Below are 24,905 nucleotides of genomic sequence, written 5' to 3'. Positions count from 1 at the left end.
TCGTACAGTGCATAGAACAAAGGGTCCTTGACCTCACTTGGTTCCTCTAGGCACTACTGTAGTACAATAATTAATAATAATTATTGAATGCACATCTCTGTAACCCCTAGATGTGGTCCTTCCAGAACAGAATTGAAGCCCATTAGCAGAGCAGCCTTGCACTTCTGCTGTCCATTCCTGTGGATAAACAGATGCTATTGCTCTCCAGGGTTTTCCAACTGGCACCTCTCCTGGACACTAAACTCACACACTGACTGCAAATCAACAACAACGTGTTTGACTGGATAGTTTTAAGCGTTTGCTCACTTCAAGGATTTTTAGTTGTTTGCTAGGTAGCGTATCTGCCATCCAGACTCTGCAGGGACACTCACTGATTCATCTGGAAAGATTAGACAGAGATAACGAAGAGCTGGATTTCTCTGAATTAGCAAGCGTTTCCTTCTTCACAGACCCCAACAAATGCTTTGGTAAACAGCTGAGTAGTAAGGTCCATATTTTCTCCTCCTGGTCCAGGGAGGAGGGACCCAAACCAAAACTGCACCCCTTCCCACCACAAAGAACTTTGCTGGTTCGGGTCAAACAGACCTTGGACCCAGACCACACAGACTTGGCATGGTTTGGTCTATGTCACTAATGCAAAATTTTATTGCAACCTGTAGGACGGGTGGCTGCCCGCTGGGCCGAGGTGTGGTGGACAGGGGCTGCAGCAGACTAGGTGCAGTGTGCAGAGGCAGGTCAGGGAAGAGGCGTGATTGGCGGCTAGAAGGACAAAGTCAGGAACTAGGAGGTGGCAGCTTAGTGAAAAGGGAGGCAGGCATGGGAGTACTCAGGACTAGGTGAGGTGGAGGATGCGGTGGAGCTGATGATCAGCTGCTTTGCAGCAGGTGAAGGCAGGAGTCATGCTTATGACCTAACCCTTTTATTCAATGAGCAGTAGAATGCACCTTTGTCTCTTTTGGCCCCTCTCCCTGCCCAGCTGGGATGCAACGTTCCCCTGGGAAATGAGCTCGCTAAGGCTGGCCTGCCCGCTATTCCTTTGACTTTCGTTCCATTTAGTTTGTTCCTTTCGTTCATTTCACTTGCCTGGGGAATGAAAACAACACAAATAAAAGGAGGATCTCCTAGTGGGGGGGGGGGTTGGAGCTGCCGGATCCTGACCCGGACCCAACAGCACCAGGTTCTGACTTGCCCAGTTACCGTGCATTACTTTAGGGGGTGTTGATGTCAGGAGCTGTTCCCCTCAAGCGTCGCTGAGTCAGGTGCTCCTCCAAACTATCGACTGTAGGGACCCAATTCTGTGAAATGCTCCACACCAGCCACGCCATTGAAGTAAATGCAGTGGAGGGGACTATGCATCTCAAAGGAAGGGCCTCTGTGCCTTGCAGGATTGGGTTCCACCTGTAACAACTGCTGTCTGCAAAATGCTGAATGTCCTCCTCTTCTGTTGATATCCGCGTTCAGCATTGTCACAGAATCAGGCTCGTATTTGAGACGCTTTCAGGACTAAACCCAAATATGAATTTAACCGGGGGGGCTGTGTCTTTTTCTACAATCAGAAGCATATAACCCTAAACGTGTGTGTGTGTTAGACCTCAGAGCAAACCAGGAGCACATTGCTTACCTAGGCTGGCCTCAAGTACACATAGACCATGGCATTACCAGGCTGTGGCACTTGGTTTGGGTGCCACATCTGCTAAGGGCATCCATGCCGATTTCAGACTGTGGGGTTTGTTCCATAAGTTCAGGGCCAGTTTTCCAAAGACCCCAGCTCCCCTGAATAACAGACACAGAGCAATTTTGAAAATCGGGCCCTGGCTCTTGATAGCGAGGATCCCTTTAAGAAAAAGAATCAACTAATCAAGCAACTGAAATACCTAGCACATTTGTGATTCCGTTTCCCTATTTTGTTCACCCTCCTCTTCGATCCCTTCCTCCTGAAAACAAATCTAGGTATCTTATGATTTCATAATCATGAGCTGTCATTTTGGGTTGCTGCCGACAATTTCCCTGCTTCTCTTCCCTTGCTTTTCCCTGCTGCCTTTCACGGCTGACACTTGGGCCTGCCTCTGACACAGCCTGATGTCCTGCTTTCCCCATGGGACGACCTTTCTTTCACTGCTATGCTGTTTAGTCACATTTTTGTGTCGAACAAACCCGAGCCCTTGTTTTTTTGTAAAGCGTCCAAGATCTGAGTGACAAGAACAGGTTGTAAACTCATGGAAAATGCCACTGTTTTGGTCATTTGCAAAACTTTCTGTGGGCTGGCAGCAAAGAATGAGTCCTAAACGAGCTTGTGTTGTTCACTGAACAAACCAAACTGTACCGAATGTAGGGACCCAATTCTGCGCAGTGCTGTGCACCAGCCACGCCATTGAAGTCAATGCAGTGGAGGGAGCTAAGCATCTTAGAGGAAGGGTCTCTACACCCTGCAGGATTGGGTTCTACCTGTAACAAGCACTGTCTGCAAAATGCTGAGCGCCCTCCTCTCCCTTTGAAGCATGGCTCAGCGCTTTCACAGAATCAGACCCACATTTATCAGTCTTCCCAGAAGATAATGAGGTTAATAGCAGGCAAGTTCTTTTCAGTCTGCTTTTTTAGAGATTGGAGGTCCAAGCTAGAACATAAATTCAGATCCCTTTTGAATGTTTGGTGGTGGGATTCAGATTTAACCCTGGGATCTGTTCCTTTGTGTGAAAAGTAAACAGGTGGCAACAAGCCAAACAGGAGTTTCAAAATTCTTGGATCTTTAGTATGAATGATTTGTATTACAGTAGCCTAGTTTGATAGCTTCCTAGAGTTTAAAGGCCTGACGGGACCATTAGATCAGTTAGTCTGGCCTCCTGAATATTAAAGGACACTCCGTTTCACCCAAATTCCCTGTGTTAAACCAGTGATATTCAGACTAAGGCTCGAAGCTGCAAGTGGCTCTTTAATGTGTTTCCTGTGGCTCTTTGCACACACAGTATTAAAACACTGTGTGATTTAATTATTAACCACCCTAAGTTATTAACCAGTCAGGAGGCTTCTACTATGTTATTAACCAATTGTAGTTGAGAAAATAATACTTGGTCAGTCATTTTGCAGTGAGAACAATATATGTGAACTAAATATTTCCCGTCATACTGATTAAATATCAATCTATAGGTACTATAGTAAACGAGACAATGAATTCACATGACTGTGGCTCTTTTGAGTAATGTTGATTGCTAATTTGGCTCCTGAACCACTGAGGTTTGAGTATCACTGACTTAAACTAAAATATTTTAGTCCTCCCCATCTAGAGGTCCAACGGCCCCCTTGTCCTAGTTCCTGTACAAACACACCGTAAGACAGTCCTTGTCCCGAGGAGTTTACAGTCTAAATAGACAAGGCAGACAAAGGATGGATGGGAGCAACAGAGTGACAATGGCTATGTCCACACTTGGCTGTGTGTAGAGTACAGGCTTTACATGTGGAGCTACATGCTGCAGGGAAAGGCTCTGGCCACGGGGACACCATGCTGCTAAAAATAGTCATGTACACATGGGAGGCCCTGTTTGGGTATGTAGAAAGCTGTGTGGGGTATATACCCTGTTGGGTTCAGGCCTGTAGGGCTCTCTACTCTGCTAAGCCTTGCCTCACCATCTACATTGTTAGTTAGACCTGTGCTAGCTGAGTATCCGGTGTCTGTATTCTACATCCTGCTGTAAGTGCGTAGACGTTCCTAAAGAGGTGATGTGACTTGCACAAGATCACAACATACGTCGGTGGCAGAACTAGGCCATCTGCTTCTAGTCCAGTGCCATATCCGCTAGCTCACGCTGCCTCTCTGTCACTGATGATGATCCAAAATACTATTGCATTATGAATATTGGGAAGCTTTTTTAATATCGTTTTTCTTGTCATTGTCCGTTTTAGCCGAGTTAAGGGATAATGAAGGAATCTGTGTCCTGCTCATTAAGGTTACCTGTTCAAACATAAAGATCATGTTGTTTTTAAATGTCATTGCTGCTCTTTATCCAACCTTGGGATAATACCATTTCTTTCACATCTTGTTGGCCTTGCGGCTATGCTGGTCTTTTAGGAGAGGAGGAAATGCTCTGTAGTAAAAGTCAAGCCAAATTATGTTACTCACTTAATTCCAATAAAGCAGAGCAGAGGGCCCAGGGAAGACAAATGATTTTGCTATTAAGAGGCCATCTGATTTTTATAGCCTGGTTGATGGATATTTCATTGGCCAGAAATCGTTTTGATCAATTTCTACAAAGACCACATGCACAGTTCTTGAGGAGAAACTCACCCCAACTAGCTTGAGGTCTACACACCACTTAAGTCATCAAGATGGGGTTTAAGTGCGACTCAAGTGGTACATACACATAACACTGGCTATGCTGTGAACCAGGGTTTGGATTCTACCTCCTTGTGATGCTTTTTCTGTGCAAAACCGCTTCCTCTTAGAACAATCTCTTCATAATGTCTGTCCCTTGTAGGCCAAGGCTGTGATATTCTGCCTAGTGGAATTCAGTACACAACTTCCATTGGATTTCAATAGGATTTGGGTGCTTACCTCCCTTAGGCTCCTTTGAATATCCCAGCCCAAATCCTGAGAGGTGCTGACCACTGTAAGTGGCATTGAAGTTAGTTGACATCAAGGGAGCAGTAGGAGCTTAGCATCTTTCAGGCTGGACCCTGTGATAGTAAATCTCTGGTGCAATGGCAAAGCTGGTTCCCTGCAGCAGGATGAGATGGGTAATGCAGTCAGTCTTTTGTCCTGTTACCCAAGTGGCACTTCCCTTTTGAGTCCCCTCTTGGTTTGTTCATGGAGCTGCCCTGATCTGGCCTTGGGAAGAAGCTGTCCATTAAATTTCATTCCCCTAGCAAATCAGGTTTCCTCAAGGGTAGGAGGAAGACATACAGCACATAGAGGGAAAAGTCAACTAAAGGATCCCAAAGCACTTCGTAGACTGCACACATACAGCACCATTGAAATGCAGCAGCTTCCAGGCTGGTTGACAGGGCACAGCAACGGGGTCATGCGAGGTAGGCCAGGAAGTGAAGAGGAAATACAGTTGTGCCGTCTGGGCTGGCTGGCTGTAATTACTGTACCGAGAGTCCATAAATCCCTTTCTTGCCCTCCCTCCTGGAATGCCCACAGACATTAACGGGAATTAAATAGGCCAATGAAGAGAAGAATCCCCCCCAGTGTGGTTTTGTTTGATGCTGCAACTCCTGTTGCTGTATTGTAGCTCTGGGAATCCAGCCTCCTAGCTGCGACTGCGGAGTTCTCTGTGTCACTGCAGCCCACAGGAACTCCGTGTTGCTCCGCTGATTTCTTTCACTGCTACCCGTAACATGCATCATTGACTTCTCTAGTCCATCCTCAGGCAGATATGCCCCTTGTGCAGCGGGAGTCAAAATCAGTATCCGACTGGAAATTAGGCCCAGTGATGACCGTTTCCTTGTTGCTGTTCAGTCCACGAAATCAGTTTGCTGCCTTGGTCACTGCATGTTATGATCATGGTTTGTTGCACCCTGACTTTGAAGCACGAGGTCGTCCTGGGGAATGAGTTCATGAGGGGCCCAGTTGGGTGGCGCAACTCCACTGCAATGAATAGTTATGCTAACAGAGAACTTGGCCCAGGAGCTGTTGTACCCTGAGCTAGGGCTCCTTCTCTACTCCCTGGGTGTAAATTCTGCTCTGTTACACCTGTGTAACTCTGGCGTGACTTCACTGACTCCATACACAAGAGGGATGGAGTGAAGCATTTGCTCGGCGATGCTGCTCCAATAAGCACTTCGGAATACAGATCGTTCCTCGCTCACGCTGTTGTCAGTCTGGATGTCATTAGAGTTGCTTCAAATTTGCCCTGATGGAACGGGGAACAGTTGACCTATTTGAACTGTGATCTCTAATGCACTCGTTACCTTGGAACCGAGGCATCATTTACATAATTGTAAATTGAGAAAACTCCTCTCCTAGCCCTTGGGGGCTGCTTTTCAGGAGAGCTCTGCTGGGGCCGTTACCTGTCCCTTTACAAAGAGAGGAGTTTTGCGTCATGCTCTAAAGGTGGCATTACCTGAGCTATGTACTGCTCTGTACTTTTTGACTGGTCTTATCTGATTAACCCTTTGTGCTTCTTGAATACAAAGCCTCTAACTCTCAGGGGACAGAGCTCTGAGAGCACTTATGCTTCTGGTTTGGGTACCATGTGCCCTCCCACTGAAAGAGACACCAAAGATCTTGTTCTGGATGTCAGTGGATTGTAAAGTCAGCAGGCAATTGCCCCCAAGAGTAAGCTGCATCACCTTCCCTGCCATAGGATGAATGGCCAACTGCTGTCCTCATGTCTGAAGTGTAGCAGATTGGAAGATCCCACTGGGCTATCAGGACTAGAGAGGGAGGATGGAGAAACACAACACACCATCTTCATCCTCCTAAGCACAGGCTGGGTTCAAAACAGAGCTGGCCATGAGGTTGTTGTCTGATCTCGAGGAATGAAAGGCTCCACCGCTTTCCCCAGCCAGCACGAAGCAGGAGGGAAGGGAGTTAAAACAAACATGTTAGAGATGAATACATTTCCTGGATTCTGACTAGCAACCTCCACTGCTGTCACTGTTGGGGCACTTTCACAATATTAATTCGGGGTCGCTCGTCAAGCGTCTCTGCCTTGACCATATGCACAGTCTCCAGTGAATGAAGTGGAGTCAACCGCATTCACACAGCACTGTGGCCTGTTGCCGGATAAACAGCATTGGTCGGCTCCTGAGCTTCTGCTGACAAACCTTTGCCCCCAGCATGTCATGTGGGCATTCTGGACCAATGGTCAGTCTGATGTAAATTTATCCTAGTCTTGGAATTGAAGACTCTGCCATGGACAGATCATTGTCTCTTGATTTGTAACAGATTTCTAGACTTGGGCCTCTGTCACAAAATACTAGTGACCTCCATACAGGTAACATACCACAACACACTGGGTTTCCTGGAAGTTAATCAATTGACGAAGGTGCACTCGGTTAGCTGCACCGTCTCTTGCTATTTGTTTGTACAGTGCCTAGCACAACAGAGCCCAGATCTCGGTTGAGGATTCTTAAGAGCTACCATAATACAAAACTTGCACTGAATTTAGCCTTTCCTTCTCCTCAGACAGAGGATCCTATTCTCCATCTTTATAAGAAGATTCCAGGAATGTTGCACTCTGTGTTTGAAGTTTGTTTGTTTGTTTGTTTGTTTCTTTTTCTTTTCTTTCTTTCAACATATGGCTTCAGACGCACAGTGACATTTCTGGAATCTTATTTAGTATTTATGTATGTGTATATGTATTTAATTATATATTTATAAATTAAATAAATAAATGAGTGTGTGTATTACACACACACACGTGCGCGGGCACACGCTTTCCCTTTCATTTAAAATACAGATCAGGTTTTTTTAAGTTATTTTTCCCATTAAAAACTTTATTTAAAACCCCTCTCTTTTTTTGAATAAGTATTTAGAATGAACTAACAGGACAAGGAAGGGGAAGAATTTTGAGAAAATAAGGACTTTAAAAATAATAATTGGCCCCTTAGAGAGCAGACACCATTCTAGGTTTATAGTGCAAGAAACCTAGTGAATTTAAGACTAGGTTAATTTACGCTGCTTCTCGAGAAAGGTATTGCAGGGTTATATAGATAACTACATAGGAGCCGTATACCTCTTTGCCCATAGGGCATCTTTAGGAGACAGTTGTGAGGAAAATGCAAATGGCAAAGTATAAATCCAATTTGAAATCTCATGGTCATTTATTTCGTCAGCAGACTGCTCAGCTTCCAGGGCATTGCTGATTTTCTCTCCCATTTTCAAGTGAAAGTGAGGGCTCAAGCTTTTGATTCCTTGTCTTGGTTCGATAACGGCTGTTGGTGTTGGGTGAAGCTTCACCATTTTGTATGGGCCATTTTATGGTTGAATTTTACATGAGTTGGCATGTTCTGGGCTACATCCTTAGATCGTGCAAACTGTTCTAATTTATTATTGGAATTGCAGTACCATTGTGCTGGGTGCTGTACAAACACACATAATGAGATAGACCGTCTAAACAAGTGAGCTAGACACTGGGTGGGAGATAGGGAGGATTCTTTTCCCTCCTTTTACAGAGAGGGATCTGAATCACAGATAGGTGAAATGACTGGCCCAAGGTCACACAGAGAACTTGTAGTAGAGCCAGGAATCAAACACAGATCTTCTGAGTCTCACCCATAAGGCCCTTCTCCTTGACTATAGTGGAGCTACACCACTTTATACCAGATGAGTTTCTAGCCCTCTGGTTTCACCTCCTTCCCCTTCACACTTTCTCCTCTGACTTTAGCTTTGAGCTTCATGTTGGAATGAACCCAAAAATATCAAAGTGAAATTCAGCCGAAACTGCCAAACGTTGCCTGGTTTTGGGTGGAAATCATTTTACCCCAAGGTACCAATCAGCCCAGGCTTGCATGAAACTTGTCCACGTTCACTCCGAGGCTTGCAACCTTTCCACAAACCTGGCCTTCAATCCTGTTCCCCAGAAGCCCTGATCGTGCTTCAGGTAACAGTTCCCTGACCACCCATCCCCATCACAGTATCTGGATCATGTCTTCTCATGCTCTGTATTTTGATCCTGTTACACCCTGCTTGTCAAAGTAAAACTTGCGAAGGTATAATACCAGCAGGTGGTCAAGACTCATTTCCAGAGTCATTGCCTAATTTTTAAGGATGTATTTAACTAGTGACATGTGCTACTTGAAGCTCTTCTTTGCAAGACAAATTTAATGGACATGCATATGCTATTTGGGCTGCATAACCTTTGTTTACAACTGCTCCATCTGCTCGTGACCTCCCCTCAGGTTTCCTGGAAATCTGAGTGCTCTTCAGCTCTCTGGACCTGTTTGCCCAATTCTCAAAGCAATCTCACTTAGTGCTAGACGCTGGGTGTTGCAGATGCTCAGCACATCACAGGATTTGGCCCTTTAAAGATCATGGTTAAGAAAACCCAACCCAGCCACATGTGAAGTATAAACTGCATTGGCCTCTTTCCCACCATCCAATCAGAAGCCGTAGTGAAATCCCTTCAAAGCCTGAAGTTTGTTAGGATCCATCTGTTCTTCACATGATGTCTCAGGAGATGTTTGTGAACTGCTGGTTAGATCAGCAGCAGGCAGAAGAGCATCATCTTGTCACCATGACAACTTCTGCATCTCCTTATCTAGCAGGAATCACTGGTAACCAGCTGATGGCAGATTTCTTTTTCACCCTAAAAAAGAGAGGAAAAAGACCCTGACCCAAAAGACTCTGAATAGAAATGTATCCAGATGACACACAATCCAGCCCCCCTTCCGTTGGCCCCCAGGGTCACAGTCACAAATTAAAACCCAGGCATAGCAAATAAAAACCCTAACAAGCTTCTTGCATCCATAGTAATTTAATTAGCTAATACCCACTCCCTATGGACTTTCCCATGAGACTTTTAATCAGTTAACCAGTTAGGAACTGGCAAGCAAATCTATACAGGCGGCATCATTAAATAAAAAGCTGGCAGTGCCTTCCCCTCATCTGACCACCTTGGCAGCCCCTACTATCTATATCTATCTATCTATCTATCTAGACACAATACAAGGGAGCATAGTGGTATTGGTTCTGCAGATGTGACTAATGCCAGTTGGCTAACAAAAGCCCACAATTAGTCAGTAATACAAACATGCAAGCCCAGACCTTCCTCCACTCTTAGCCATGTGACTTTTTCCCCCCAAGGGAGGAGCCTAGCACCTTTTGTTTAGGTTGCAAAGAACATGTTCGTGGGCAGCTTCGTAGCTATGTAATTGTCATGGCACAAGTATTGCTGCGAAAGCACAACCTCCCCTTGCTTTGCTTGTAATGCAATAGGCAGTGAAGGGAGAAGGGCACTGCACATTTTTATTCACATCTCAATGTGACGTGAATAACATTGGTCTTTATAACTCAATCCTGCTCTTGGTCAGGGACAACTGGGACAGTTGGGACAACAGTAACTGGAGTTTCAAGTGCATGGTAAAGACTTATAGTGAGGACTGGCAACAGCGTGTTTCCTTATACCCACACTCATAGCCCTTCCTGAGACAGGTTTCTGCAGTGCCGTGGAGGTTTCTAAAGTCACCTTTATGGGGTTTGGGAGATTTCAGTCTCATGGTTCATGCAGGGGGCTGGGAGCTAGGTCTGCTGGCGTTGTGTGGTGTTGGGCAAGACTCTCCCACCCTTCTCTCCGTGCCAAGGTTTTTTTTTTTTTTCCAACTGTCCAATGTATATGATTGTGATGATACCTGCTCAGTAAATGAACCTTTGCAAAGTGTTTTACAATCCTTGGATGAAGACCTATGTGCATAAAAGCACAAGGTTATTACATTATCCTGCGAACCTGGAGCAGGGTCCCTTGTAGTCCTTAACAAGGCAAGAAATATGTGTATTATTAGGGTGTTCTGAACAGATTTCAGCAGGCAACATATCAGAACCCTGTTATAGGGAGCTAAGCATCACTACCTCTTACAGAAAACATTGGCGAGTGGCATGCATTAGCTCTGAGATGGCTAGTCCTGCTTTGCTGGAACTGATCCCATACAGTTTTGGGTTGTTTTCTTCTACCACTGTCTTAAAGTCCAGGCAAGTCCTGTGAGGCTCACTAACTCCATGGGCCATGGTTCTGATCTCTGTAACGGTGGTGCAAATCCATAGAATCAGTGTAACCGAGCTCTCCTGATGGTGTGGGCTTCAGCACTCCCTGTTTAGTCTGGATCGGGTTAACTGCTGTGTGGAGATGGGGACCTGATCTTAGCGGCTGGTGCTCCGGTGCAGATGCCCTCGACTATTGGAAAGCCAAGGTAACCCTGCATGAAGAACTGCCCGGTGATTTAATGCTGCAGATGATGCCCTAGAACACAGTGCATCACTAGAAGGGTTATGCAAACAATCGGAGATAGGAGGTAACATGTTGGCGAGGGATATGTACCTGGATCAAAGATTTTCAGGCTCCTAACCCACTTGCAGTTGCTCACTGGTATTACCGGCAGGTAGAGATGGTTTATGAAGTGAATGTCCTGCTAGCCATGCTGCCAGCAGGTGTCTCAGCAATAGCAGGTTTGCCTTGAGGGTATGTGAGTACCTAAGGCTAAAGGTGATAACTCTGAACAGCTGATCAGCACATGCATTGTGGGACTGTTCTTCTCAGAAGGACAGCTCCTCTATTCAGGTAGCATTACTCCCTACCTGGTTGACAGGAGATCAGACACTGCATCCTGCTGGTTTCAGGGGGCAGCTGGGGTAGTTCAAATACCTGACTAACAGCTGGACAAGCTCCATTTACAGAGATATCCTGAGGCTGTAGAACTATGTGGCAGGTCTGGTGTCTCGGTGCTTGTTTCTACTTCTCCTTTCTGTTTCAAAGCATTAACTTTTCTGACGTACACTAGCAACTATCCTGTAGAAATCTGAGGCAAGTGCTGTCCAAACCTTTGGCCGGCCAGTGAATCCAGTGGGGAGAGAATAGGCCGTGTCTTTTGAGATGGGGGGAAGAGGCAGAGCGTCACCCAGGCCTTCTGGGAGCAGAGAGATGGAATATCACTGGGATTGTGGGAAGAGGCGTAACCACCAGCAAGGATTGAAGAGAAGGTAGAACTTGATTACGGACTGAACGGGGAGGGGAGATGTGGAGGATCAACAGAGAATGAGAGGAGGGTAACTGAGGGGAAGAATCAGTATGAAATGAGTGGGAGGACAGCAGAAGTGAAGCATCCGCAGGAGTAAGCGGAAGGAGCATCAAACAGAAGGGGCTAGAAACATTAGGAAAGAGAATAACAGGTGAAGGATGAACAGGATTTGAAGGAGGATGAAACACTGATTCCTCTGTTCCAATACATATGGAGAGATGGGGAAAGTGAGGCATGGGGGTGGCAGAGCAGGAGGGGAAGAGGAGAGAAAGAAAGCAAGAGTGGAAAGAATCCGAGATTGGGAGTGAGGCCTCACAGGAGAGAAGAGAAGATAGAGGCAGAGCTTCGCCAGTGACTGGGTCTGACTGGAGGAGAGGAAGGAGAGAGGCAGAGGAAAAGGTTTGCTGCCCAAGGGGTGTGATCCTTCTGTGCACAGGATGTGGCCAAATGGAGTACCTGCTGCAATGTCACCATCAAGGCAACCAGAAAAGGTGGGGGTGGGGGGAACACAACTGTGGAAAACATGCTGTCTTTTCCCATGGAATACCTGAAAGGGTTAAAGGCCAGATGCTATCAGTCCTTTGCTGGGGGAGCTTAGACTCTTTTCCAGGGTGGCATTTGGCATCAGCAATGCAAGTGATGTCAAGCATTGGCCAATTGTTTGCCAGCATCCGGGCTGGCAGTGCCAAGCCAAACATCACTCACCAGCCAAGACAGCACAAGAAAGGCAGATGGTAGGAGCTGGCTCTTATTAAAATGAGGTAACAAAAACAAAACCCACTTCCAAACAGTTTTATGAGGACACAGAGCAACGCTGTTCAAAATTCTACAGTATTTTTCCAGGTTTGTCTTTAATCCCCAAAGTTGCATCTGTTTCCAGAGAGCAGCTGTGATGCTGGCAAAGAACATTGCGTTGTAGGAAAACAATGCAAACACAGTGACGCTCCTGTTACTATTACAATGGTAGGATCAAGGCAGGCTTGAACCACCCCTGAGGAGCTCCCAGCGCAAGCCATCTACAGCAATTCACGAGATCATTTAGGGCCCTGTCCTGTGAGCTGTGAATAGCCCTCGATACCCATTGGCTTCAGTGGGGGTTGATGGCACTCCAAACTAGCAGGATCATGCACGTAAGGCAGGGTGATAAGTACCAGCGCTGGTTGGAGAAACTTTGATGGAACTATATTCCGTTGGAACATGCTGTTCTGGGGATATCACAATACTTTGTGAAATCAGACCAATTTCACCGAAATTCCCTTTTTTGGGAAAAAAGGCCGGGAGTGTGCTGATGGTGTCCAAACAGGTCATTTAGATGTTAAATGGAAACATTTTGTTCCGTATTCATTTTGAAATGACTTTTCATTTAAAATGTTTTATTTGTTCTGTATTGTGTCTGCGAATGTAAGACAATTATTTTTTAAAGTCAAAATTGAAATGAAATGTTTAGGTTTTCTCGAAAGGTAACATTCAGTTGACCCCAAATACACAAACAATTCTGAACTTTCCTTCATGGAGAATTTCAAAACTTGCAGTTTTCCCTCCCATTCCAAATGAAGCCAGGTTCTGAAATCTCAAAATCCTTCACGAAAGAGAACTTTCATCTTCCATGCAGTTCTTCTGAGTGCCCATGACTTCTCATTAGAGTAGCAGCTGTCCAGCACCTCTCAGGATCGAGCCCTTAGTGTCTTGTATTCCCATGGCTGGGAATTCACTCATCACAATCCCTGCTCTGCTATAGGCTTCCCGTGGGACATTGGGCAGGTCCATTAGCCTCTGAGTGCCTCAGTTCCCCATCTGTACATTTGGGTATAATAGATCTGCCCTGCTCACATGGGTGGGGTGAGGATATATACATTACAGATCATGAGATGTTCAGAAACTATTGTGAGGGAGGCCATGTTAGTACCAGAGATAGATAGATAATTAGAAACAGTAAACCAACAAAAATTAAACCTTACCAGAATATGATCAAAACAACCTTTTGGACATCTCTAAAGTAGCAATAATTTAAAAGAGGAGAAAACAACAAACCCTTCAAGGTTTTTTTTTTTTTTTTCTCTCCCCATTTTAGAAAATCCATCTCTCCAGTCTAGAGCGGATTAAAATAACCAAATTCTCTCTCAGCCCCTGAGAAAGAGGATGTTTCAAATGGAAACTGCCAATTGACCTTCTCCCATAGTTATCACCAGTGAACCCTTTTGCCTTCTTTCATGTCAGCATCGGGTCAGGGCAACAGGTCATTGTCTGACCCGAGTCATAACAAGGAGAGAGCGGGGCCTTGCCTGGGAAGACAGTAATTCCACAGCCTAGATTTCAAACCATAATGTGGAGACAGTGAGGTTTTTTTTATTTTCTCTCTCCCCTCTTCCTTTATAGTCAGTAACTGGTTATAACTGCAGTGAGCCAGGGAAATACGAGTGGCCCTGCATGGGATTACAGCCTTATTTACAAAGAGCAAAATGAGCTCACATGCACAGCTGCTGTGAAAACGTGAGAAGTCAGCGTGCAGCACAGGGGCCTAGGAGCGTTAGTCTTGAGTCACCGGCAAACCCTGTACATAATGGATCCCCTGTCTGTGGGTGCTGTAGACTGCCTGTTTTGTGTCAGAAAGCACATGTGGCTAGTAGAGGGGTCTGAACCAAAATCACAGATCCAAATGACTCTGGGCTTTAGAGGTAGTTGGTTCTGAATCTGAACTTTGTGGCCCAGCTCTGCTGGCTGGCCCGATGAAAATACTCCAGCTGCTACCAAGGGACAGAGCAGGATGCATCTACCAGTGTCCTAGAGTTCCTCCTGATCGTAAATTCACAACAGGGGAGAGAGGCCTTACAACTGACTGCAAAAAGCTTCCTCCCACCCTCCCTACCTGCAGGTAATAGCTCATCTTAAATGATCACTCTCCTTACAGTGTGTATGATAAAACCCATTGTTTCATGTTCTCTGAGTGTGTATATAAATCTCCCTACTGTATTTTCCACTGAATGCATCCGATGAAGTGAGCTGTAGCTCACAAAAGCTTATGCTCAGATAAATTTGGTAGTCTCCAAGGTGCCACAAGTACTCCTTTTCTTTTTGTGAATACAGACTAACACGGCTGCTACTCTGAAACCAGGAGGGCAGTGTGTGTATGCCTACAGTGCTCCTTTGGGGCAGAGATGAGACAGGACTATGAGGTGACAAACCGAAAGGTGAACTTTATCTACCTTGCTGGATGTTGGACTGTTGCTGACGATACGCTATAGGCTGTCACAGGGAGAAAGGCTGATGCCTGCTTTGAATGACATCATCTTGCCAACCAGTGCCCCTGCAAGTATCCTCATGGAGCTGGTGGACAGTGAAAGGGAGATGGTGCACTCCTAGCAGGAGAAGCAGGAATGAGATGCACGTGACACTGATTTTGGGAACTGCTCTTGCTGTTTAGCTAAGAGATTTGTAATGCACACAGCTCAGATTCTGGGGCAGATGTGACTGACGTATAGAGAGACGCATCTTCAGGAGACTCTCAGAAGGGAGATGTCAGTGATAACCACTCCAGGTTATATGCCACCTGTCCTGACTGTGAGAAGAAAAGATTTTGACCCTTGGTTTCATCCCACGCTAGCTTGTTGCATTCATTGCAATGGGGGAACCTGGCTTCTGGTTAAGGCACATGGGACGGGGGACTCGGGAGATCTGGGTTATGTTCTTGGCATTACTGCTCACTGTGTGACCTTGGACAAGTCGATTCACATTGCTGTGCCTCAGTTTCCCCATATACTTACTGCCATGCAGGCTGTGAGGCTTCGTTCACTATCATTGGCAGGTGGGTGGTTGGAAGGGGCTGCAAGAGGGCAATATACTGTGGTTATTTGGATTTATGAGGCTATTGTGTAAGTTCCTTGGGGCTGAAAGTTTGGCTCCGTGTGGCCTTTTTACTCTGGACTCTGCTTGCCTCGAGGGGAGTGACCTCAGCAGGGTTCCAGTGCCCACTGGGATGTTGCAGCCTAGTTAACTGCCTCTTGTTGCCTATGCTTAAAGCTGGCCCTGTGGGAGTGGGGAAGAATGGAAATAAACCAGACGAGCTATTTTGTAAGAAGTCTGCATTGTTGTAAGCTAGACACAAAAAGTGTCAGGTGACCTTGTCTCGGCCAATCACAGACCAGCCTTGAGCAGCTAGCAGGACAATAGTGTGGAACAAGGTCATATGACCTCATCTCGGCAGCTGGAATGTGTTTGCCTGTCCGGGGTCCTAACCCATCCAATCAATCAGTATTTATTGCTCCACTTTTGCCATTACAAAGGCGCAATAAAGAGATAGACATAAATCCATGCACCCCAAGTGTTGTCTGCCTTCTCCACCTGTTGGACATGGCAAATAAATTACAAATAGGGCCTGGTTTTGAGGGCAGGAGCTGTAAAACATCCTAAATGATTTTTTTTTAAAAAACCCAAATCATGGCAGAAAATGTAACAACTTGTGCCTGTTCCCTTTGACTTCTTCCCATTCATATATGGCCTCTTCAGCCTACAACGTATTTTTACCTTCCCGTTATATTATAAAGACACCTTTCCATTTCCCTCTCTTACCCTGTTGCTGTTGTATTTGTTCCCCTTCACTCCCTTGCCATCTTCTCACTTTCTAAAGTGCCAAACCTGTCCTGGAGACCCCATTTCCAGGGGGAGTTCAGGCTCCACGACCCATTTCGTTCTTGATCTCCATTCTGAGATAGAGTTGCCAGTGGTAAGGGGCGGGTTTGTGTTGTGGCTATTTATCCACTTGCAACTGGTCTGTGAAAATCTACTATCAAACAGCCAGTAGCTGGTAACAGCTTTCAGTCGCTACCAAACTGGAGTCAAGCCAGTCATCCACAAGGCCATTTTCACGACCCTGAGTCATCCTGTGTACAAGACAGTGTTACAGAGCTGAAGCTAACCTCCCTGTGCTTAAGTTTTCTCACCATTGTTATCAGCAATGGAGCTGCATTGTTGGCAATAATATGATAGAAAAAGGGCCCGTGTAGACACAGTTATTGTATAGGTAGGACCTTGGAGAATAGTGTATAGACAACCTGCTGCTGCTACCCTTCCTTGCTATTTGCACTGCCATAGGGAAAGGGATTGTCTCCATCGGGACACTCACAAAAATGAATCTGAATCAACCTTTTAAATTGCTTTAAACCTCTTCGTGGACACTCTTCTTCAGAATTAAAGAGACCTTAATTTGATTTAACTTAATTCATGAAATGAATTAAGATCAATTAAATTAAGCTCACTTTAATTCTGAAGAAGAGTATTCAGTTCACACACACATAATGTGGTTTAACTATGACACTTTAAATTCACACCCTTAGTTAATTTGGATTACTTTTACTGGGTGCCCCATGTGGACAAGTTCTTAGGCACACAGGAGCCTCAGCCTTATTGAAAGTTAATGGTAAATTGCCTAGGTCACTTTTTTGAGAATTGGAGTTAGGAGCCTAAGTCACTTTGGCACTTTTGATGCCTAAAGACCCCAATCAGGGCAGTCTCTATCCCCAAAGAGCATATAGTTTCAATAGACAAGACAGACAAGGAGTGGGGGAAACTGAGGCACAGAAAGGGGACATGATTCGCCCAATGTCACACAGCAGGTCAGAGGCAGAGCTGGGCATACAGCTTGTGTCACCTAGTTTAGTGACCTGGACTATGCTTGGATTATGTTTAGTAATCCACTGGACTATGCTGCCTGACAAGTTATTGATCCTCCAGGGTTATTCATAAAAGTAACCTAATAGAGTTCATTAATCACACAGGAGCTGCAGAGTATATGACGGATTTTGATTATATTAACTTATTTTCTTCGAGGAACAAGTTGTAAAGGGAAGAATCCTTTCTTCCCAATATAAGGCAGCTAGTGCTAAATTCTCTCCCTCCTGTTTTCTGCAAAGTGTCACTGACAAGATCATCTACAGGACTCGGCAAAAAGTTGACCCAGTCAGTTGTGGTGAGAAGAATTAGCTCAGAAATCAGGAGTGAGGGGGAGGCAGAGAGAGATGGTGCCCAAAGAGCTTTTAAAAGCCACGAATTCTGACATCACTGTTCTGTGCACCTTCATTCTCTGCCTAGAAACCTCCCCGGGCTGGAAAACCACACCCCCCTGCCAGTGACATCATGGGAGCACAGTCAGCAACCTGCCAAGGGGTCAAATTCCAAGCCGCACAGGTAGAGCACATTGCACTTCCTGCCCTGCTGGGGAGGAGTCGGGGGAAGGAGAGTGAGAGTGACAGAATGCAATCTCCAGCCATTCGCAGGGCACCCAAAAAATCTCCCAACATGAAATCGGACAGCGAGGAGACCAAGCCAGGTACGTCTGTCCCAGTGGAACCGCACTGTCTTAGACGCAGGTTAGGAGAGTTTGGAACAACACTCGTGTGTGCGTTTATGGGAAAATTGCTGATTGAGTCCTCCTTTCAGGCCCTGCCTGTTTGGGTCATTACACGCCCAGTGATTTTTTTTTTCCAAGCTGGCTGTTCATTGAAACAAACAGTCCTTCAGAATTCTGGTTAGTTGCTGTTCCTTCATTCCTTTGCTGCTGGGGAAAAGCTCTGTCGGTGGGAGGAGAAAAAAAAAATACAGCAACCCTGTCTGTTAAACGCAAGCATGTTTTGGGCTGCAGATGTTCAAAGGGAGCTGTGTGGGAAAGTTCTTGCTTCCAAAACTTGCGAATGAGTGGTTAACTCGTGGAGCGGTTGTTTTAACCGTTCGAGTATTCGCTGAGGATCATGAACAGAAAGGCCAGAAGCAATACCTCTTGTTGGTCACTGCAATATTAAAAGAAAGGTGAGTGCTCAGTCTGGGAAGCTGATTCCAGGAGCAGCGGCCCAAAAAAACAGTCTTCAAGTATTTATGAAATATGACTTCCCTGTTGCTAGTTTCAAAACTGTAGTGATCACTGTACGGTGATAGGATTGTAAGATACAGTTTGCAACATGCCTGGCTTTAAAGCAGTGGAGAGGCAGTTGTGCATTCTTTGCCTCGGGTAATCTTACTCTCTGTCTTTGCTTCTGATGAGGCTGGTTGCAGTTTCATTTAATGTGCATTAGGGTTTTTTTCTCTGAACTGTTTAAGACTATTTGTACCTCCCCTTCCAATACTGCCAAGTTGCTCAGCAAATGGATTAAAAATAACTGGCTTCTTTGTAGTTTTTATACTCTCAGGTTGAAAGATTGGCTACAAATGGGGAAATTGCTGAATTTTTCAAACTGAGAACCTCCACCAACACAGAAAGGGAAATTACAGTGCTGAGAAGATACATGTGGTGTTAGGTTGATTTGTGTATAGTTAGCTCATCTCAGGTCATTACAGAAACCTGAGAAGAGAAGTTTAAGGTTATAAACTGCTTGCGAGCAGGCTGGAAGTTTACAAGTTGACCCTCTGTTTGAATTGTATGGTGCTTGTGAGTTATTCAGATGTGGGGCTAAAGGAAAATGCAGGTGAGGAATTGTATCCAGGCTGCCTGAATTGTGTATGAGGTGCTCTCTCATTCAAACTCAGATGAACCTGTGGATCGGATGAAAATCTTGGCATAAAGTGCCCCTAAGGAACTTGGGCCAGTTCCTCAGCTGACATAAATGGATGGAGCTTCATTGCTTTGGCCCTTTATTTTGAGTGGAAAATAATTTTGAGTCTTTGCAATATTCCCAGTTTTCCTTCCCTATCTCCTATATTCTCCTCTTCCCCTCCTCACTCCCCCTTAGCCCTATCCCAAAGTACAGTCATTTTGAAACAGTCTGTGGTGGACTCTGTCACTCTGCATAAGGAACATGCCAATTTCCGTTCCGACTTAGAAGGCTGGGAATGGGTAGCCAAAACGAGAATCTGATTGGCCGAACAGTGTACACATCATCCTGTTTTTAAAAAGAAGTAGATGCAGCAAGTTGGTAAAACACAGGAAACGGGCAGCGTGAGTTAACTTGAGCGTGAGTGTAGGATTTGTACACTGTTCAGCTGCTTCATGATGAATAGAGGCTGGTTTGACTGGCACTGTTAACTTCTGTGATAGTATGATAATGTGTGTGCGTTATCTAGGTGTACTGCTGTAGTTGTAATAATCTACACTGCATCTGCAAGGGTGCATATCCCTATATAGATATATACACATGCGCACTCTGTGAATATAATTTCTGAAAACTCCCTGTACCCTAGATAATCAAAGGAGATATATACACACACACACACACACACACACACACGATTGTAACATAGTTGCCCATAGATCTGACTTCCTGGCTGTCACCATGCTTGTCAACTTTCTCTTTTGGAAATAATGGGGATAAAACCTAGATCTTCCTGATCTAAAAGCACGAGAATCTTACTGCTTGAACTGCAGCAGAATTTGTACTGGTTGTTAGCTGTACAGGCCATGTGACATACAGATGAGCAATCTTGAGACCAACCAGTAGGCAGGCCGTTCATTACAACTTTACTGCTATGGCTCATTACATTACTCCAAGTGTTGCCTGTGATATTACGGGCAGTTTGACATGGTATCTGTAGTATTGTGAGTCTTTTTGGAACTTGAAACAAGAGCAGACAGTGTTTTGAACAGAAATATTAGAAGCTTTATTTAAAAACCCTAAAAGAAAGGGTTGCTGCTTGGATTTGGCTCTCAAGTTCTGAGAATCAGGCCACTTACTTATTCAAGTGTCTGAATATGGAGTGAGGTGCCTCCTCTACAGCACTCCGCTTCAGAAGGGATCCTTGAAGATCTCAGTGAAAGTCAATGGGAGCATAGCACCTACTGCTTAGGCTTTAGAGACCTTGACCATTAATCCTAGTTAGCTTGATAAGAGGGACTAGATCAATTTACGTTCCCATGTGAACCCCTAACATTTAGTGGACATTTGTAGATTCTTATTTTCTCCAATAATGCACCTCCCTCCTATATTCAAGGGATTTTAAACATCATGCTGCTCCTCCTTCACCATCTTTATATAGTAGCGCTTGATCATCTGAGATACTGAAGTCAATGGGCATTGAGGGCACATGGTACATTGCAGGGTTAGGATCTTAGTTACTTTGCTTTTTAATAAGCAATCTGCGTGAAATTCTTGAACAGATTAAATCTCCTCCATTTCCCCTCTCCCCCGGCCCCGCAACATGAATTTAGTTACAATCTTAGAATGCTTATTATTAACATTGGTCAATGTCTTCTCTCTGTTAGCCTGTGTCAGTTAGAGATGGGCAAGCCAGGCAGGAAGATAATTTGTATAGTTCTGGCTCTTCCCAAGTCTTTAACCAATGCAAATATTCTGGTGGTTCAGTGGTTCCCAAAGGTCAATTTCCTCCGTAGAAATTTCTGGCCCAGCATAGCTGCCCATTTAAGTTTAAGCCCCACTGTCCATGGATTCTGCAGTGATCTCCTCCTTCCATCTTTCCACCAGCTCTGTTCCACTGCCTAAATGCCTTGCACTCTGTTTGCTTCAGAGACTTTCCTTTGCAACTCATCCTGTGTTTTGCTTTTCATGTGGAATAATTCAGCTTTATCCTTAATTTTTAAAAGGACCCTCATTTAGACTTTATTTTAAAAAAATTACAAAGACTAGATCCAAATATTTCCATGATATTTCTTTTCATTATAAAGGAAACTTTTTTTTATTTTCTTGCCCCTGCAGCAATTTGCTAGGTCACCAGAACCTGAAAGTAAGGATGTCTATCAATTGACTAGAAGCAAAAACAAAACTAACTAGACCATTTTATTAACCGCACTTGAAACCTCAGCTTTCAGCTGGGAAAGGCATTCAGCTTTTACACAAGTAGTTTGTGAGAAACTGCCTACTTAAAATTAGCTCAGGACTGAAGTAGGAGTGGGGATGAAAGCAAGATAATCAAAATGGTGTGATTTTACAATTCCAGAAGCAGGCTGGGGGGGGACCAGTGTAAATGCTTTCAGGCCAGTGAACCTTTCCAAGCAGTGGTACTGATTATTAAAGAAAAACAATGTGTTTAATGTGGCTAAAGGTTTTTTGACGCTCCCCAACTTACGTATTTGATTTTTCTCAGTACTATCATAAGCCTAGAATGGCCTCAGCCCATTCTGTCTGTCTTCTCATCTTCCCTATTTGTATAAACAACGCAATAAAGTACTCGTGCATTAATTCTGAAATCATGTTCAAATCCACTGAGTGATAAAATCCCCCATAGCCAATGTTCATGCCTCCTTATAGGCCTCTCTTTAATCTATGAAAATGTTTCTTGCACCTGCTTTTCTGAGCTGCGTGGGGGGATAAAACAGCCATATTGTCTTTAACTTCGATCCAAGCTGTGCTTACTGCTTCAGCCAAAATAGTGTTGTGTTGTCTTTTTTTTAGCATCCCCATGCCACTATTGACACCACTTACTCTGATCCATTTTGTCTATACCCATCCATAAAACATTTTCTATCCTTGTCTTTTAAAATTCCTGCTTGCTCTCTTGATCCAGCCAAGGCTTAGTTCGCGTGGCAATAAATTTGCTTATTCACCATGAAGAGCTGACCCTTGAGCCAGGCACTCATAACTGTAATAAGTGATGATAAACTTTTCCAAATCCCCCTCCTCCTTCTGACAATGTTTCTTGTGTTGATTAGGACACTGTGGACGAAGGGGGGCTATGTTTTCATTATGCGTTTGTAGAGAAGAAGGTTGGCCCAGTGGTAGGGGGCCCAGTAGGCTGTCGGAGATCCAGATTCCCTGGTCTCCCACAGATAGATTCCCTGTATGACCCTGGGCAAGTCACTTAAGCTGTAGTGTAGACATAGCTTATGTCAGCAACATATATGTCGCTCAGGGGTGTGACTATTCCACCCCCCTGAGTGACATAAGTTACACCAGTGTAAGCGCTCGTGTGCACAGCAGAGCAGGAGAAGCTCTCCTGCTGACATAGCTTCTGCCGCTCGCAGAGGTGGTTTTTTATGCAGATGGAAGAGAGCGTCTTCACCCGACGTGCTGGCAGTGGCACAGCTGTATCGGTCCAGCTGCACTGCTAAAGCGCGGTACGTATAGAAATGGCCTTAGTCTGAAGATAAATATATTTAAGATTTGAAAACACTCAGGTACTGCAGTGCTGGGGGCCATATAAGTATGACAGATGGTTTGCATATACCTAACACAATGAGACTCCCAGGCCCTGATAAGGGTCTCTAGGTGATACCACAATACATATACAGTAATTAATAATAATAAGAAGAATTCTTCTATTTAACCCTTCACTCCCTCACCAAAATTCATTGTTCTCATCTTTACTAATCGATATGCTGTCCCAGCAATTTCTCCATATTAGAGAGAGTTCTTCTCCCTCTATACAACTGAGGTACAGACCCTCTGTACTGCTCTGTGTTTTCCGTAAACAGCCAAAAAACAAATTGTGCTCTGATAGCCATCCAGGGGCACATTCATGCTTCTACACCTGTTTATAAAATATCCACTCTTAGCAGTAGTTGGTAATCTCACAGAAAACACGATTGTGCATCTCCTTGCTCTAGTTCCAGAAAAGGTGTCATTGTTTGTTTTTTCTTTTTAATGATCTCTGATTGTTTCTCTCTCTCTCTCAGTATATCTCATTCAATACCCCAGGCTGCTCCCCAGAACTAGCTTGTCAAACCTCTTCTGCAAGAGCTATAACCTTTGCCCTAGCAGACTAATCCAAGTTTTGTTAACTTGGTCTCTCTTGTAGGTCTTTATTGGAATGTCTGTGTACCCAGTGCAGCTTGTATCCGTGTTTGTCTTTGACTTATTTATGTCACAGAAGTGGTCATGAAAGCTATCAGATCAACTGTGTCTGTTCATGAACTTGAAACCATATGAAAACTGCGTGATTTTGAGTTTCCTTCTAAAATCACTCAGCGCCCTGGTTCAAGCCAATCTAGGCAGATTTATGGTTTTGCATCAAAACTGGAAATGGCTCAAATACAAAGTGGACAAACTTCTCCAAGATTTTTGGGTGTGTTAGATATTGAGGGGCTGGCCAAAAAGTTTGCACTTAATGTTTTAGGAGCGTTTTGATTTGTCTAAATAAACACATTGTGCTTTCCATTGAATGATCTCAGGGATATGTCTACACTAGAAATGCTACAGTGGCATAGCTGCAGCGCCAAGCTGTAGACACTACAGCGATGGAAGGGGTTCTTCCATCCAGAGGTGGTAGCCAGCTCGTTGACCTAATGGGATCAGTTTAGGTTGGCCTAACTACATTGCACAGGGCGTGAAATTTTTCTCAGCCTTGAGCGATGTAGTTGAATGACCTAATTTTGTAGCGAGGCAAAGTGCGTGAGATAATAGCTATTATTGGTCCAACATAAAAGATATTATCTCCCACAGCCTAATATCTTGGGATCAACATGGCTACAATAACATTGCAACTGACTTTGTAGTGTAGACCAGGCCTCAATGTGCTTTGCAAACATTAATTAAGCCTCGCTACAACCCTGGCAGGTCACTAACTCTTATTACCCCATTTTACAGATGGGGAAATGGAAGCTCAGAGAGATTAGTAAATAATTTCCTTAAGATCACACAAGAGGTCTGGGGATTATAACCTGGATCTCTTGACTTCCAGTTAGCCTTAATACTAGCTTCCCCCTCTTTTTAAATGGGCAGAGGGTGGGGGGGGAACCATGTGAGACTAAAGCAGAACAGAGGAAGTCAATTAACAAATTGTGTAATTGGATATATATGGCATAAACTGAACACATGATGATGTGGGATGCTATAAAAAGTTTATTGCCACTTATCTAGGAGAGACTAGCAGAGCATACTTTGTGGCTCTGTGCAATGTGGTCATGACAAAATAGTAACACTATAAACTGACCCATCACATCTCTTATGTAGACCTTAGACCTTTTTTTTCCAAGGGTATTGTCCGCTTCACTGCCTCTGCTTTCTTTGTGTGAACGTGATTTCTTTTTCAGCCAGTTGAGAACATTTAAACAAACAACTCCAGCAGGAATGGAGGCATGTCTTCATCAGCATCTTTGACATGATCAGTTAGGCTGTGTATTCCTAATGGCCCATAAACAAAATGTTCCATACAATAGCAAATTGCTTGACGCAATAAAGAGTTTTATACCTTATCTGTAGAGTTCATTTCACTGTCTGTGAGAGATTCCATTATGAAACACATAACCAGTAATGTGGTCTCAGAAAAATATAGATCAATTATTTCAAATTTGGTCACCAAACTCCCCCATCTTTAGGTGGCTTAAATTAAGTGGCCTGAACTTCAGAAAATCCCCAACTTCTACT

At 44.5% G+C, this 24,905-nt stretch overlaps 1 protein-coding gene across 9 annotated transcripts in view; it reads left to right on the top strand.

The window, feature by feature from the left end:
• Nucleotides 1-24,905, top strand: part of KAZN (kazrin, periplakin interacting protein) — a 728,345-nt gene that overhangs the window by 520,888 nt on the left and 182,552 nt on the right. The window contains exon 1 of one of the 9 annotated variants that reach the window (XM_043500178.1): nucleotides 17,810-17,989. The exons of 7 other annotated variants lie outside the window; for them this stretch is intronic. In XM_043500178.1, the coding sequence (XP_043356113.1) occupies nucleotides 17,914-17,989 (76 nt within the window). In that variant the 5' untranslated portion in view covers nucleotides 17,810-17,913. Of the gene's footprint in view, nucleotides 1-17,809; nucleotides 17,990-24,905 lie in introns of those variants that run through there. One more of the 9 variants, XM_038376721.2, reaches the window with a different exon arrangement.

Source organism: Dermochelys coriacea, chromosome 18 (assembly GCF_009764565.3).
Source record: "Dermochelys coriacea isolate rDerCor1 chromosome 18, rDerCor1.pri.v4, whole genome shotgun sequence".
NCBI classification, from domain to species: Eukaryota; Metazoa; Chordata; order Testudines; family Dermochelyidae; genus Dermochelys; species Dermochelys coriacea.
This window is presented reverse-complemented; position numbering and strand designations above follow the sequence as displayed.